General features: G+C 31.1%; 2 protein-coding genes across 3 annotated transcripts; both read right to left on the bottom strand.

Annotated features, from left to right (window-relative positions):
- Positions 1 to 573: 573 nt before the first annotated feature.
- Positions 574 to 3,473, bottom strand: LOC103495473 (mogroside IE synthase-like). The gene is made up of 2 exons (XM_008457048.3): positions 2,728 to 3,473; positions 574 to 1,509 (listed from the first exon to the last, which is right to left on the bottom strand). The coding sequence occupies exons 1-2, from the start codon at positions 3,433 to 3,435 to the stop codon at positions 760 to 762; spliced, it is 1,458 nt and encodes a 485-aa protein (XP_008455270.2). The 5' UTR covers positions 3,436 to 3,473; the 3' UTR covers positions 574 to 759.
- Positions 3,474 to 7,936: 4,463 nt separating this feature from the next.
- Positions 7,937 to 12,740, bottom strand: LOC103495475 (integrin-linked protein kinase 1-like). 2 transcript variants are annotated; one of them, XM_008457049.3, is made up of 12 exons: positions 12,088 to 12,740; positions 11,870 to 11,944; positions 11,672 to 11,776; positions 10,960 to 11,045; positions 10,330 to 10,450; positions 10,108 to 10,187; positions 9,757 to 9,819; positions 9,523 to 9,641; positions 9,267 to 9,352; positions 8,992 to 9,116; positions 8,422 to 8,553; positions 7,937 to 8,285 (listed from the first exon to the last, which is right to left on the bottom strand). In XM_008457049.3, exons 1-12 carry the CDS (start codon positions 12,508 to 12,510, stop codon positions 8,279 to 8,281), a joined length of 1,422 nt encoding a protein of 473 aa, XP_008455271.1. In that variant the 5' UTR covers positions 12,511 to 12,740; the 3' UTR covers positions 7,937 to 8,278. The 2 variants fall into 2 exon arrangements, with proteins under 2 accessions (XP_008455271.1, XP_008455272.1); XM_008457050.3 differs by lacking the exon at positions 7,937 to 8,285 and having other exon boundaries at positions 8,418 to 8,553; positions 12,088 to 12,731.
- Positions 12,741 to 17,135: the final 4,395 nt, after the last annotated feature.

Here is a 17,135-nt window from a genome sequence, read left to right as displayed (position 1 = left end):
GTAGCCCATTGGGCTTTTCTTTGGTGTTGTGTTCACAAGGGGATAATTAAAATCTAGAATAGAAATCTCATCCATCATATTGAAAATATGATCTATAAGAGTTCATCCACAATAAAAGTCTATCGCCGATTGATTTTACAATTTTTTTTTTAAATGTTGCTATACAATTTATTATTATTCATAAAATTGTTTCCTATTATAATTAGGAAAATTGGACAAAAAAGACTTAGAAAAAAGTCGTCCATAATACATCATTTTTTGCATATTGCAAATATGACAAATAATTACGTATATCATAACATTAACAAAAGATTATCAAATGGGTACCATAGGGCTATCTATTTTTAAATTTGCTATTTTTACAATTTAAAAAATGTAGTGACATGGACCCTATTATCATAATTTTTTTTTTTTGCTATTTTTCGAACGCCACTTATAATTACCCATTTATTTCTCTATATTAAAAAAGAAAATATTGAAAATTTAAGATCCAATTAGACAACTTTAGTTGTTTTGTTCAATAGAAAGATTAAATTAATTTAAATTTCTTTAATATGTTTAGAATCTATAGTATACAAAATTTGGATGTTTGAAAGTGCAAATGTAGTTGGAATGTTCCGGTGCATATCTTCTTCTAATCTCTCTTATCTATCTTATGATTTTTTTTTTTCCATTTTCTAAAGAGAAACAAACTAACAGATCAAACCATAACACGATGGGGTTTCGAAAATTAAATGGGAAAATCATCAATATATATACTTAAGGATTTCTGAGTTGTTTCACAAAATCATCAATGTTCTTATCAGATGTTCCATTTCCATTGATCATCACAGCTTCCTTTGCCAACTTCATCCACCTTCTTCCATTTTGTCTCAACTTACGACTTTTCTCTCCCTCCATCACTGTCCTAACACACAACTCTATTTCTTCTCTTCTAACGATCATCCCATTTTCCTGTGAAGTACTAACTCTCACCCCAACATTCCACACATCTTCCACAAACTTAGCATTAGTCATTTGGTCTCCCCATTGTGGCATCGCTACCATTGGAACGCCACAAGTAATAGCCTCTAAAACTGAGTTCCAACCACAATGAGTCATAAAACACCCCACTGATTCGTGAGCCAAAACTTGGACTTGAGGGCACCATTTCACCACCATTCCATGCATCTCTTTCACCTCTCTTTGGAAAAAGCTATTTGGGAATTGAGGTTCTTTAATGACCCAAAGGAATGGTTTGTTGGTTGCTTTGAGCCCCCATGCAAGCTCCTCCATTTGCTCCTCTCCAAGGTTTGATACTCTAGTTCCCAATGACACGTAAATGACTGAATGGCGAGCTTTAGAGTTTAACCACCCCATGATTTTGTTGTTGTCATCTTGATCAGTTGAATTGATTAGATTCATTCCGTAATCATGGTCGTCGTCCATCAACTCCTTGTTTATGAGTATGGATGGAACTGTTGGCCCAACCGTCTTCAGTGGCATCTGGCTTTGTATAAATTCTATTACCTGAATTCGTTTTACGATAACTTGTTAAATAATTAAACTAATTAATACTTAACCGCGCATCATGTTGGGTACTAAGTTTCCTGACAAATTCATTGTTCATGTTTATGTTTTCAATAGAAATTACTAACGTTATCTCTCTACTACTAATTTATGGAAACTAATCAACTATATACGTCTGATATTAAACTTTGCACGTACTTTATCTCAATCATTACTGGTTTTTAATTTCCATCAATGTTTCATGGATTTTATACTTTTATATATTTAAAGTGTTTATTTTTTTTAAAAATAAAACCACCAGTACTCACAGCTGGAGTACTTGTTAGCTCAACCTCTCTTCCCTTTATTTTTCCTGCAAGATAGAGCTTCTTAAGTTCCAACCGAACTACGTGACAACTGCCACATATTCTGTATAGTTTTGCACGCATGTCTACTTTTGTATGTACTCACGTTCATGATAGAAGGTAAAATATTAGATATAGGTGAAAATTTGATGTATTGTGTACACCATGCATCATAGTTTTTCTTTTTATCTACCAAATCCCCAACTTGTTAATCATAAGACAGAGAGAGTAAAAGGTCCAAACAATTTTTATTTTTACTTTTTATCTTTTTAAAGATAAAAGAGCCAAAATTGTTAATCATATAAGAGAGAGAGGAGAAAAAAAATAAAAATAAAAAACAAAAACAAGATAGCTATCGTTATCTTATTTGTTTATGGACAGCAAAAATTTCGACATTCCATAAACTTTGTCAAGAAATGGAAAAAAAAAAATACAATCCTTTCGATAACGGTTTATCCAATTTTTGGAAACATACAAACGAAAAAAATTCACTGTTAAAGTATATAGCAAATATTCTTGAAATATTAAATGTATAAATAAACTAAAAAAATCTAGAAATATTCTAGATTTTTAGGATAAAGAATTCTTGAAAATTCTTTTAGATAAAAGATAAGAGAAGTATGATTTTAATTTTTAATAAGTATGTTCCACCATTTTTTAATTTTCTTAATAGAACTTTCTTTTAATTTCTTCCAAGTGAATATCTCTGTGTTTGGTTTCAATTTTTTCAACATACAAACTGACAAACAACACCCAAAATGGAAATACATATAGCATATTTTTAAACAATGAATTAATTTCATATATCAGGGATGCAGAATTTGTAAGAAAATGCAGTAAATTAGTATAGTGATGAGAGAGTTAGAAGAATTACTTGTGGTTCCAAGGCATGGAAGGAGTTGACGAACATCAAATCTGGGAGGTCATGTAATTGGTCAATCATCAACTTGCGAAAAAATGGATTGTTCTGTTGGGGATTGTTATTATTAGGTAATAAAAGAGAAGGAAGGTCAGAAGCATGAAGATCAAGTGGCAACCCAGGCAACGTCAACGACAGTTCACATCTTGTCTCAGCAGGCGCAACAGGAGGAATGTTCTTACAGGAACCATGAATGATGTGGTAAAAAATGGCAATAACAGCGCAAGACTGAGTGAAGAAAGGAGCACCACGAAGCCCGAATGCTCTAGCAAGATCCAAAACCCAAGGCATGAGAGAGTCGTACACCACGAACGTGAATGGAGAATTTGAGTTTCGGTATTGCGTCACGAGTTTTGTTAAATGGAAGCAAATGGAAGTCTTCAGACGGTGCATGTACGACTCGATCGACTCGGGCTCGGTGCTGTTGTAGGGCGCTCGAGGCCTCTCCAACACGTTAATAATGGAGTTGGACGACGAACAACGACTGGGGTCGTAAGTTGTTAATGTATTGTTTTCATGGAGGAGGTTGAGGAGAGTGACCTTAAGGCCTTTGAAAGCTAAGCGTTTGGAGAATTGGAGGATGGGGTTTATGTGCCCTTGTTCGTCTGGGAATGGAATCACCAAAATGTGAACTACTTTGCCTTCTTCTCTCACTTTCTCCATTTTTCTTCTTTTTTTGTTGTCTTCTCTTATACATAATTTATAGAATGAAGTTGTCACAATGAGAACTTTACAATTTCAATTATAATTTATGACCTAGCTAGCTAGGTCGAAATCATATTGTACTGTTAATTAATTCCCTTCTTTTTTTTTGTTTTTTTTCTTTTACCAACCCAAATCATTTTTTTTTTAATTTTTACCTAATTCATTCTAAATAAAATGTGGAGAAAATCGTTTCAAATTTAGTTTGAGGTTGAATTTTGTTTTTTTTAGTAAATTGAATTGAGTTTTTCCTTTAAACTTTTATGGTTTAAAAAGCTCCCTAATTTAATGTTTTATATATCTCAATTTAATCCAACTCTTCAAATAAAATTAATAGTACTTTAGTTATATTAAACACTTGATTATTGACAAATTTGTTGTATAAAATGTCTATTCTAATTTACCTTATATTTTATTTTTTTTCTACTAAATATTTTAATTCTATGATTAGGCTTTGAATTTTGTAATATACAATTTGTGTAGAGTTGAAGAAAAGAGTGGATTTTAATTTCTAGGGCTTTTCTTGAGATAAAAGATCCAAATATTATTGGACCACGTTTTTCACATGGTTTGAGGAAAAACCACAAGAAATTTAATGGAAAGATTTGTTATTACTTAATACCTTACTATATTATTTAAGAGTGATTTATATCTCTATTTGTTTTTCTTCGTATTAATATTATTATCATACCTATTGTTGTTTTTAGTCTAGAGTTTAACAAAGAACGGATTTTGTTACTTTCTTCGTTTTGGATGGTCTAAGTATTATCCAGAGAACTAGTTAATTTCTATATTATTTTACCATTTAATTTCTTAGCTTTCGGTAATGATTTGGTATCCATTAAGGAGCTATTTAATTTCTTGGAAAAGTTATGATATATGTATGTGTGGGTGAGACACCAATAAATCTATATGATTATAAAAAGTAATCCCGAACTCTCTTTGTAACAAATGTGTAGAGATGAGTGTGAAGAAATTTATGTTCTTAGACCGATATCTGTTTACTTTAATCAATCCAAACTATTTCCAATTACTTTGTTTTAAGAATCTTTTTTCTTAGATTTTCGAAATGTAGGATATTATATACATATATAGTTTGAATTCACATAGGGATGAGGAGAGGGGTGTGAAGAACTATATTTGGTCCCACACTTATAACCCTAAAGTGTTATATTTTGTGTATATTGACAATAATTACCATATGGACCATCTTAATTATAAATAAAACATTTATTAGTTTTTTGTTTTTAAATTGTAAAAAAAAAGAAGAATTCCATCAAAGTAAGTTTAGGTATAATCATCTATACTAGATGTACGTAAAAGGTTTAATCCTCTAATCCTACAACTATGTACTAAAAAATTTAGATAGTTATATGTCAAACGTACGTATGTACTTTTTGTTGAGATAAACTTTCCACTTTTATGATAAAAAATAACCGGAAAAGATAACATAAAGTAAACGAAAACAATAACAACATTATAGACTAATTTAACAAGGAATCTTCTTAATTTTTCATTTAAAGAATGATAAATTCCACTATTAATCTTCTGTTTATTTTCTTGTATGTATGTATATATATATATATTTTTTTTGTACTGTTTCTCTTATCTTCTATATTGGTAGATTGATATTATATATACAAATCCAAATCATTTCCAACGTGATTCACGATGTTGGATGATATATGGGTATCTATGCATTATATTAACCCAACTGATCTCAAAATTCCATCCATTCCTTCTCTGTGGTCTCTAACTTAGGTAAGGAAGCGAAGTAGTTCATTCTTATATATTCTCTGCTTCTTTTTTTTTTTCTTCTTATCAAAATAAACAGTAACAAAAAATAGAGTTGCGATAAAGTTATTGACAAAAGTAGGGTAATGAATTCGCCACGATTCATCTTGTTCATGCTACCAAGTGTCAAGGAGGCGACAACATGAATAGGAATAGTTGCGTTAGGCCATCAATAACCTAAATGTTGCAGAAGTAACTATTAAGTATTTTGTATGCATGAGCTCTAAAATGAAAGAAAATTAATGGTTGGAATGATGAGAGACGATAACATGCAACGAGAGAGAATTAACAACCGATGGGACTCCAGTTAATCCTAAAACGAAAAAGAATTGAGTTTTAGAAACACATTAATTATTGTGTCCTGCATGAGTGTAGCAACAATAATGCATCCATCGAGTTATATGCATTATTCTCGAGTGACGCTCTGCTTCTTCCATTGATCCTTCCTCTCCCAAACATTAGTTAATTAATGCCTTACACCCCTTGTGAAGAGCATTAGATATTTGCATTAAGCTACAGTGTTGTGATGATACTATCACCAAATACATATATTCTTGTGTTTGACGACTTATTGTTAAGATTACTATTTTGGAACAATGTGAGATTTTATTTTTAAACAGATAGTCAATGCTAATAAAAATAAGGGTATTTTTTTTTTAATTTTGTTTATTAAAAGCTTAAGAATATTATTCATGGTTTGAAATAAAATACCAATGATTTCCATCCAAAATCTAATCCGACAATGGTACTTTTAGACTTTCATATTTTTCTAAACTTTTAAAAGCAATATACAAAGTTTATGGGTATGACTTATAACGTTGTTTGTTATATTACTTAATTGTCAATCAAATGTATATATAGACTGTACAAAGAAGAAAAAGAACAATGGAAATGAATTTAAAGCTTAAATGTTTTAACATAAGGGTGTACAAATTGGGTGTGCTAATTTGTTGTTTGAAGTTAAATATTGAAAAAAGAGAATCATGATAAAAATGGTGGTGAAATGGTGCCCCCAAGTCCAAGAGTTTTGGCTCACAAATCAGTGGGGGTGTTTTGTCACTCTCATTGAGGTTTATTGGAACTTACTTTTAGAGGCTCTTTACCAGTGGAATTCCCAAAGGAAAGTAGGCATAATTTTACATGGGTGATTCTGTGACACAACTTATAAATCCTAATAATGTATGATATTTTCCTTTTGTTTCTATTTAGGCTAATCGTAATGCTCGTATTGTTTTTTTTATCCATACTCAGTTTTATGGTTTTTCTAGAAAAATGTTTATTGTTAAACATAGAGGTGTAAACGGGTTAGATTGGATTGGGTGAGACGTGAACATCCCAACCCATATTTTCGAGTTGGTTGGGTCCCAAATAATCCGAATTAAGTTTCCAAGCAAGTCAAATATGAGTTGGGTTGGGTTGTCGGATCGTACTAATCTTTTTTTTCCATTTTTAAATTTGAATATTTGTAAATGAAAATCGTCAAGAATATATATTATTATTATTATTAATTCGGGGTGGGTTGATCCGAATTTTTCAACCTTCCAACCTGAGCTCAATCCAACCCGAAAAGAAATAATATAATAGTTAAACACTGTGTTTCGATTATGTTATATGGTATGTATTTTTTTTTGTTAAGTTTTTTGCTTCAATGGATTTATTATTATGCATCTTTAGTCTGTAATAAATAATAACAGGATGTCTTATGTATTTATTAAGGATATTTTCAAATATTAGCGTAATGATCTAAAATATTTATTAAATATAATAAAATTTTAAACTTAAAAGACTTTCTCTAAATGTCCATCCACGTATTGATCATATATAGCTAGATTTGATGATTAAAGCATTAATACAACCCAAATTAATCCTAAACAAAAATTCAATGATGATGATTAGAATTAATACATATTATAAAAGTATTTGCCAATTAGGAAAATAGAGAGAGAAAAAAAAGGAATGTAATCTATTCCTAAATTACAAGATTTTGAACAAAAAAAAAAAAAACATTAAAATAAAAATTACATAAATCCAATCTATTGAGAAAAAATTTAACAAAAATTGAAAGAAAAAAAACTTACATTTTTAGGCCTTTCTTTAAAGCATTTAAAATAAAATTTGAACCAAATCTAAGATAACCAAAATCGGATGAAACTTGATGAAATCCAATAAAAATAACTTCAGATAATGCAGAAAACGAAGTGAAAATACATAAAGTGATCTAAAAGTGAAAAATTTTACTCGTACATAATTGGTGACAAATTTGTTGAAAAAAAATTGATGAAATCGATCCCAAGTCAAAGTGAAGATTGAAAGGAAGATAAAAGAGTGGTTAGGAATATGCATGAGAATAGAGAAGAGAGTGAAAAGAAAAAAAGAATGAGGATAGAGTGTTAGAAAGACTTCAAATTGAAGCGTAAAAGGATACTTTTACGTACCTATTAAAACTCAAAGAGTCTTAAAAGACCAAACAAATTAAAGCTTTAAAGTGAACTCAAAATTGGGAGAGCCAAAATGCCTCGAATACTACTTGATTTATCTCATATTTCCATTAAGTTTTATAGTTCCATATACTCTAGTTAGTTAAAAATTAACGAATTGTTTTGACGCCATATTGAACTGGTTCAGTTGCAAGTAAAAATGTTCCCCAAGTAGCAGTAAAATGCAAGACTAAATCAGAACAAATGGAATTTCCCTTTCATATCGGAGAGAAGAAAGAAAGAAAGAAAGAAAGAAAGAAAGAAAGAAAGAAAGAAAGAAAAAGGAAAAGAAAAAAAAAAACGATACTGCCTTTTTCACACATTTTACACAGGAAGCCCTCCAGTCCATCGAGACAATAAAATCTGAAAATGAATGAGAGACAAATAAGTTTATGGAAAGAAAAAAGGGGTTGAATATCATTTATGGTGTTCTCAATCTCAACAATGAAGCTCTCAATTTTATGAGAATTGTCCTTCATTCATATTCACTTTGCCTCCTTCTGAAGACCAAGTGGGTTGAGTTCCCTACCTTCTTATTTCCTGCACACAATCCAAATCATTTTATAATTTAGGGGCCACAAGAAATTCTTTTTCCCTTAAAGAAACAACAATAGAAGGCATAGGAAATATTATCAATTGTGAGTATGAGACCCAATTTATAGTGAAAAGAACCTACCAGGGAAGTTTGAATGTGTCTTTCCACCACCCTTGTTTTGAGCAGTTGGCAACTATTTTATCCAACCTTACAATAATTTCGGAGAAAGTAGGCCTCATAACAGGTTCTGGATCCCAGCATTCCTCAATCAATCTGCATTTTGTGGCAATTATGTATGAGCATAACTCAGAATCCACATCTAATATCTTATTCTCTGTCCAAGCATAGTTGTTCGAGAGTCGTGTTTACGTGCTTTTAAAGATTGCCAATCAACTTGAAGTTAATATGCAATATCAGCAATGTCTTTCAAGAGCCAATGCTCTGCAGTGTCTTTCAAGAAGTAAAGAAAAGAAGAGAAGAGAAAAGCTTTCTCTTGTTTCTCTTGTTTGAAATAAAAACCAAACCACACTTGACTGTTTACTTGGATCTTATTCTCTGCCTTTTCGTTTTGTCTTGAAGCTGCTTTTTATTAGGGATTTTAATTATCAAGATATGTTTTGTCTCACAAGTAGGCACTAGCATAAGGTCATCAAACATTCATGTACTATAAGCTACTCAGGTAATAGTATAACATTGGGCAATGAGACTTACTCTTTTAGATCAGGTGGATAACTTTTTGATTTGATCTTAAATGGAGGTCTCTTTCCTTCTGCACAAATAGCTCTGGCAACCTCTTCTGGAGGCTTGGGATGGAATGGTTGAATACCTTCAACCATCTGCCCATGAAAACCAAATTAAATACAAATACAAAAGAAGAAAAAAAGAAGTCATTATCAAGTGATAAAAAAATTGCTTCCAAATGTGAATCAACTCTTAATGATACAAAAAGATTAAGGAAATGCAAAAAGAAATTGAATTGTAGATACCTCGTATAAAATGAGACCGAATGAAAACGAATCGACGCTTCTGTCAAATATTTCATCGTTGTAAATCTCGGGTGCTAAGTACAAGTCTACAAGGAGGCACAATATGACCAAATAAATACTCAAGATTGCAATAAAAAGGTCCACTTTCACTTATAAAGTACAAATCACTTCTAAAATATGTTACAAACTTCAAACTGCTGGATATTAAAATCCAATAAGAAAGGCAGTCTATCTAGATCTTTAAATGACGACTTACTTGAATAGTCAATAACAACTGGTTGAGCTAGTTTTGCTTTGTCCTGTGACATTTTAGACAATCTTATCAAGCCAAATCCAGCAACTTTGAGTTGTCCTCCATTATCCAGCAAAATATTTCTGGCACCTTACAAAAACTTCCATAATTAAAAAAGAATACGTCTATGATGCAAACTAAATCTCAAATTAAAGCAACTATCATCCCGAGACTGACTTTTGAATATGGTTGCCTTACTTTGGCTTTAAATCACAGTGGATAATTGGATCTGGTTTGCATTCGTGAAGATAGTTCATTCCCCTGATAATAAAAAAACTTACATAAAGTTACAATATAGAAGATTAAGTCTCCTGTTAGGATACAAAATATTGCTAGAAGGTTCAAAAATAGAAAGGAAATGTATTATAAATTATAAACGTATAGAATATCAAAATGCTTGACTATAAGAAAGCCATTTGAGGCTCACATAAAATGTCACTCAAAGTTGAGAGATCTACAAAGTGTCAGCTCAATATGAGATTTTATAAAAGAAATTAGTATCATAAATTTATAAATGCTAAAATAATATATGAGAAAAACAGAACTTGCCTAGCGACATCGAGGGCAAATCTCAAGGCTTTAGATGGAGATAAACGACCTTTCTTTTGAAGATAGCAACCTAAATCACCCTGGAAGATGAAATGTACATGGAAGAGGGAATAAGTTGATATAAAACTAATCATCATTCATCATATATGAACAAAAGATGTAATGAAATGCTTGCTATGGAACATGATGAATAAAATAAAGCGTAAGAAAATTTATCCATACCTTCGGATGGTATTCAGAAACAATCATCATTGGCAAATTCTGGGTAACGGCACCAACAAACTGAACTACATTGGGATGTCGGACCTTTTCCAATAATGTCAACTCATGTTTGAATGCATTTCTGTGCGAAATTCAATAAAATAAGAAAACTTGCAATATGTGAAAGATATACAAAATTTAAACAAAGTCTTCAATTTTCAGCAAAATGAAACAGTAGCAAATAGTTTCAAACATGATGGTGAAAGAGATTTATTTCGCTCCAACTATCTAGCCACTGACAAGTAGGCCACTCCTACTGAAAGATCGTAGAATATTCCATAGCTCAACGGTTAATGCACTACTTCCTTTCTTTGAGATTGGAGACTCAAATTGTCACCCACACGTTTGCTAAACTTAAAAAAGATATAAGAAAAGAGTACTTGTTGCAAACAAGAAACAAAAAACAAAAGACAAAAACATTGGTTGACAGTAGGTAGGAAGAGAAGAGGAAAAGTGGGGCCTCGAATTAATTAGATGCAAAATTAGTAGGTTTTCTAAATTTAGGTGCTAGAAGTAGAATTATTGCACACAAATAAATAATTGCATCATTCAAATTGAATCAAACATAACAGGATTCAGGCGACTACGTACATAGAATCTGGGTTGCAGTAACAATCTTTATCAAGAATTTTCACAGCGACTTTTGTACCATTCCATTTGGCAACTTGATATGCCCCCTGGAAAGAAAAACAAGTAGAAACTTATTGTGACAAAAGTTAATTCCTGAATTTGGAGATGTAATTGAATACATGAAGAACATGGAATGAAACCACCAAACAAACTAGATCTACTCAGTAATACCTGATACCTAAAGATATCAGCGATTGAATAAACAGTTTAAGACAGCTATTCTTTTTTTAACTGAAGGAACAGAAACTATAACAGATTTTTTGTAGACTAGGCATGTTTTAGATTTTCATACGGCCAAAATCACTTCCTTTTTAAGGTACAATGTAAGACAATGTTGTAGATGCAATTTTAGAAGGGGGAAAAAATCTGAAATCACTTTAATGCATTCCAGTCAATCACTTAGAAAAATAATCATTATATGGAAAGTCAATTTTAGTAATCTAATCTGAGGATTCGTAAAATCACTTTCTAAAACTGTGGAACAATGATTTATTATTTAGCACTTATTATTGAGTTTAACAAGGGATAAATACAAATATGGAAACAAAATGCCTTCACCAATTAGAGTATAATTAAAGCAGTTTCTACAACAACCGTTTCCACAACAACCGTTTCCACATAATTTATGAATGAAAGCAAATAATAAAAGAAAAGAAATGGTGAAGGGACATGCCTTTGATATACCATCACTCCTTCGAATCTGAAGCTCCAATGGATTAAGCTCATACTCTGGAACTTCCCTAGGATTTGCAACTGTCATTGGTGTTTTCCTAAATTTCTAAAACAGAGAAGATGAAATTAAAAAGGGGGTTGGTTAAATTGATTCATTAATTCTAAGTTCCATAAAAGGATAAAGAATGGAATATTATACCGGAACTTTCGCTCCTCGTGCCTTGAGAATATTGTAAATCTCCGTATTTCCATAATATTTAGCATCTGCAGCTGCCTGTAAGAATTCCCCAAAAACAGAGAAAAGAAGAAGAAAAAAAAAAGTGGGGGTTGTTACTAAAATGCAAGAATTTCAATTAGGGGAAGAAATTTAAAAGGTAGATATAGAGAAAATGGAGTAAAAAGAAAAAAAAAATATACCGTACTCCCCCAACGATCACGAGCATCAATATTAGCCTTACGACTAAGCAAGAGCTTAACAACAGCAGCATGACCTTCACAAGCAGCAATATGCAAAGCAGTACGGCCATCCAAATCAATACTATTAACATCAGTACCATCATTAAGCAAATCCTCAACACCTCTAACATCGCCACGGCAAGCCATAAAGAGAAGCTGCATGGTGGAATCCAAATTGTCAGGTATAGAAAGCTCATTATCTTCATCGGGACAACGGCGAATAGGGTCCAAAGAAGATTGCCTCCCAAAGCTAAACCTCAAATTGTTCCTTCTAGGATCAAGAGAGGATTGACGGGTGAACTGACGACTTAAGGTACGGCGTAAAGAACCGGTGGAGAATTGGCGGGAGATACCTCGCTTTAATTGAGCAGTAATGTTGTCCATTGATGACGATGTGGGTGAGAAGGGGATCGAGAGCTTGAAGGAAAGGGAAAATGAAGGAGGGGAAGCTCTCGATGCCGAGAAGGAGGATGGATGAAAGGGGTAACATGAAAGGGAAGAGAGGGAAAAAAGGGAGAGATCCGAATGAAGCGTAGACGAGGGGGAACAGAAAATTAAGGGAAACCAATTTTGTTGTTCAAAGAAAAAAATGGAAAGAATACAGAGCAGAAAATCCCCCTTTTTTTTTTTATCTCTTTTGTTTTGTTTGTTGAAAATTAAAATATCAAATTAGATTTTTTTTTTCTTTTTTTTAAAAATCTTTTCTTCTATTTTTTTTCTTTTTTCTTTTTTCAATTTTTTTCTTCTATTTTTAATATTTGTGTTCAATTTTTTCTTAATTAGCATAGCATATTGTTAGAATTTAAAAACAATAATGTATCAATCATCACATAGATAAGACTTAAAGAATAATGATTATGATATATAGTTTAGTGATATCATTATCTAGAGTATAATCAAACTCTTCCATTAGCATATCTACCCACTCAAGATGGGCACACGATCCTCACCTATATCAATCCGTGCGAAATTTTTAGCTCTTATAATATATTTATATACACGTTTTAGGTGTTACTTATAATTAATTGGTTAAAGTTTAACTGCAGAATAGAGAAATGCAAGAACAAATCGAAAAAAACAACTTAAAATGAATGAAATTGATTATCGGTTCAGACTAAAATATTGATTGGTTTGAAATTAATCAACTCGGTTAGTCTACGAAATAGGAGCATTAGACAAAAGAAAACAGATGAATAAATCCTTAAGAACCAAACATAGAGCAGTAAACAAAAATTGCCTCCTAAAATAAGTTGAAGTAAACATAGTTCGAGGATAACTAATAAGTACTTATTTCTTTGAAGTCGAATTCAAAATCTAAGTACCTATTAGTTATTATTGAATCAAATTAAGTGTAGAGAGAAAAAAAAAGTTAATTGTATAACGAAGAAATTAAGTATGTTAGCTTAAAAAAAAAAACAAATATTATATTTTTTTTGTACGAGAGAAATTATTAGTTTTAATGTGAAATATTAAATAAAAAGCGAATAAAGTATTTGTGAAAGCAACAATTCAAAAAGAAACTACTAACACTCTAACTTCATCCATACATCAAATCGGTTTTTCTAAGTTATCCCAATTTCTCTTTTAAATAAAGAAAGATCGATGTCTGGTAGTTTCTTAACTACATGTAAAATATGTTATTTTTAATAGTAATTCTTTTTAACTAAAATACGGTAAAAATAATAACTGTTATGAGTTTTATCCGCGTCAAACAAAGACGACTTAACATGAATTAGTTTAAATTAGATTAATTCGTAAATCGTTCAATAATACGTACAACTCAAAATCTTAAAAAAAAAAAGAGGAAGATGAAAATATTTCTTTAATGATTAATGGTAAACATGAATTGACTTAAATTAATTTATTTAATAAAAAGAAAATTAAACCCTACTAAATTGAGAAAAGATAATAGGAATTATTTAGTAAGTGAAAATATAAAGAAAGACTTTGTTAATAAAAATTAAAAATGATTAGTCATTGAAAGGAGATCTAAAAAAAAAAAAGTAAAAAAGGAAAAGGTGAAAAGCATAATAGAGCATTAAAAGTGAAAAAAAAAATTATGATAGAATTAAAGAGATTAGAAAAAATTGAAACCCACCTTTATCATTTCACAAAAATTTGACATTTTTTAACCAAATTTAAAAATCTATGATGTTAATAGATAAAATGTTAATTTTTTTAATGTATTGGATGTGATGCTAAAAAGATAGACTAACAAAGTTTAATGAAATATTTAAATGTCAAAGTGTCTCTAAACTTATTGATGTCATTTCATATCCTAACATTTTTATATAATGATCTTTACGTGTTGTCGATCATTTCCTCGCATTAATTGTTAATTATGAAATCAAGGGTAGTTAATTATGAAAACTTCTATTGTTGGAGTCCTCAGTGGATAATCCCTTTTTCTATGTGGAGGAATGATCCTATGTCAAAATATCTATCTATAATATGTTGGAATAAATAGCATGTGACCGTTTATGTAGAGTTACGTTGTTTCATAGACAAACACGTCTTTTAGAAAATAACCAACTTAAAAAAGAGACATGGCTATAGATGACCACAACAAGTTTTTTTCGCAACGTTTTTATTATTAGGGACTATATATTATGAGATGTAAATAACTCGAACAAAAAGTGATATTTCAAAAAACTAAATACAAAGTTACCATTGTTAGAGAGAAATAGAAGCATATCAACATTTTGTGCACTAACCGACCATTTGGATAGGGCTCCACAAACACATATACAATGATCAACACAACTTTTCATTTGTTTAATAATTTAGGCCAAACTTTATACTAAAATATAAATCCCATTATTGGCCACACATTTCATTCCTTTTCCATTATTTATCAAATCACTTTGAAACAATTGCCAAAAGAAAAAGCAAAGAAAATCACTTTAAAGCAAGAGAGAGAGAGAGAGAGATTTGATATATAAGAATAAATGAATTAATAATAATTTAGACAAAATGTTTTTGTTACATATCACATCTCACACCTTCATTATTTGATTGCTTGAGATTATAACCTAACTCAAGTATTTTGTAAGAAAAAGTCTTAAGAAAATAGTCCAAGTACTGTTGAGATGCATATCCTTTTGTGGAGAATGTCTTTTCAACTTAAAATTATATAATATATGTATTTCAAAAACTTTGATATATAAATCGGTTGAGACTAAGTTTAGGTTTATAACGAAATTGCTCTGACTTCGAAATTAATAGTACAATAGTTAGATATTTGTTAATTATTATAATAGAGGAACGTTATTTTTAGATAAAGATAGAACGATTAAAATTTTTTTTTTGGTCCTCAAACTTTCGTCAAAACATAATAATTTACTTCTTGAATTTAGTTAGTAAAAGTTTCATCTCGATACTTTTAATAACATTCAAGTTCCATTATCAGACTCCGCTCTGCTTCATTTGCGGATGAGAAGAGAGTAATTTAGTCAGTTCATAACATGTAAAGCAAGGTTCAAAGAAGAAAGACAACTACTCATCTGGAGCTTTATTTAACGCTTCCGGCTAAGCATCTTGAGGCGGAGGCGACTAGTCGCTTCTGGCGAAGCTGCGAGTGAATTAGCTAGTGAATGAAGGAGCCATGTTCCTAAAAGGACATCTTTCTTTGATTCCCTTCCCCTATCCTTTCCCATAGGTTGGGCGCTGAACTTTAACAAGTAACGGTTTAATTAGTTTCCGTACTTTACAAGTTTATAATAATTAGGTTATTGGGAAAGAAATTATTATTAAATTTCACACGTATAAATTTAACCAAATAAAACAGAAAACTAAAAGGCAATAATTAGATAAGTAGTGTTCTTTATGTTTCTATAATTTGATTGAATGTGAAGAAATGAATAATAATAAAGTTTGTATGTGTTTTACCTAAACATCAACATCTTGATATTGTTAAGTGTCATTTAAATGACCAAGTCTAGTCCTCACAAAACGCCAATGAAGGCCAACCAAACAACAACTCACTATCATACACTACGACTAGACCCAATCCCCCTTGCCTTGACCAAGTTTTAATGCCTCGTCGTTTTTTGTTTTTGTATAGTCGCTACATTCAACTTGTCGATCACCGCTACATTTCTACTTTACCTAATTTAAGATCTTCAACCATTTTCGCTATTTCTTTAAAAACATCTTGCTTGAATAAGTTTAATTGATAATATTGATTTCAAAGTAATGAATATAGTTCGTCAACTATGACAACGTATTATTTCTTCTCTTGAAGTTGGAGATTTGATTCTCATATCTAAGACGATGCGGAGCGGTCGACATTCTAAAAAAGGTTATTATGGAACGAAAAAAGGGAGTCGTCGTCAAATTTTTTTTTTTTACGCTATGAAGGTGTATTTTTCCTTATTTGTTGTAAATTTCCAACAACCGCTACTACATGAAAAAAAGACTCTCCTGACCCAAAAAGAAAAAAGAAAAAGGTGTAACGAGAACAGATGTTAGAGAATTAGTCTCTCAATATGCATATAGCATTGCTGATAGATTTATAACTCTCCCAACAACACCATACCATGAAATGTTGTAATAAAAAGGGTTGCCTTGGTTATTATTTGTGTCGAAATTTTAGGTTACAAAGACTAGGACTAGTAATAACAATAATAATGATAGTAATTATCATTGTCATTTCTCGACGATAAAATAAAAGTCGTCGAAAAATTAATTAATATCTATTGATAGTGCAAACCTTCTGATTAGTAGAAAACATATCTCCAAATACTATCGTTGAGAGAGCACCATGAAAATTAATTATCTTGGTGAACAATAGTTTCCTTTCCGACATACACAATTCGTCGTGAAACATCATTATATTGACACGGGCATTATATGTACGCTCAAATAAGTTATATCTTAACGTTGTATATATGTATTGCATTTGGAGATTGATTTTCTCCCGACTATAGCCATGTGGATATTGGAAAATGTTATTTTGGTGGGCTTTTTTCAATGATACAACCAATGTCATCCAAACCGTCGAGAGATGA

Source organism: Cucumis melo, chromosome 1 (assembly GCF_025177605.1).
Source record: "Cucumis melo cultivar AY chromosome 1, USDA_Cmelo_AY_1.0, whole genome shotgun sequence".
NCBI classification, from domain to species: Eukaryota; Viridiplantae; Streptophyta; class Magnoliopsida; order Cucurbitales; family Cucurbitaceae; genus Cucumis; species Cucumis melo.
Note: the sequence above shows the minus strand (reverse complement) of the source record. Positions and strands in the feature narration are given on the sequence as shown.

Coding starts and splice junctions, on each gene's coding strand:
- LOC103495475 (XM_008457049.3), bottom strand. CDS start 12,510: ATGGACAACATTACTGCTCAATTAAAGCGAGGTATCTCCCGCCAATTC. Junction 11,777..11,869: donor CACGAGGAGCGAAAGTTCCG/GTATAATATTCC, acceptor TCTCTGTTTTAG/AAATTTAGGAAAACACCAAT. Junction 9,820..10,107: donor TTTGCCCTCGATGTCGCTAG/GCAAGTTCTGTT, acceptor TTTTATTATCAG/GGGAATGAACTATCTTCACG.
- LOC103495473 (XM_008457048.3), bottom strand. CDS start 3,435: ATGGAGAAAGTGAGAGAAGAAGGCAAAGTAGTTCACATTTTGGTGATT. Junction 1,510..2,727: donor TCCATGCCTTGGAACCACAA/GTAATTCTTCTA, acceptor AAACGAATTCAG/GTAATAGAATTTATACAAAG.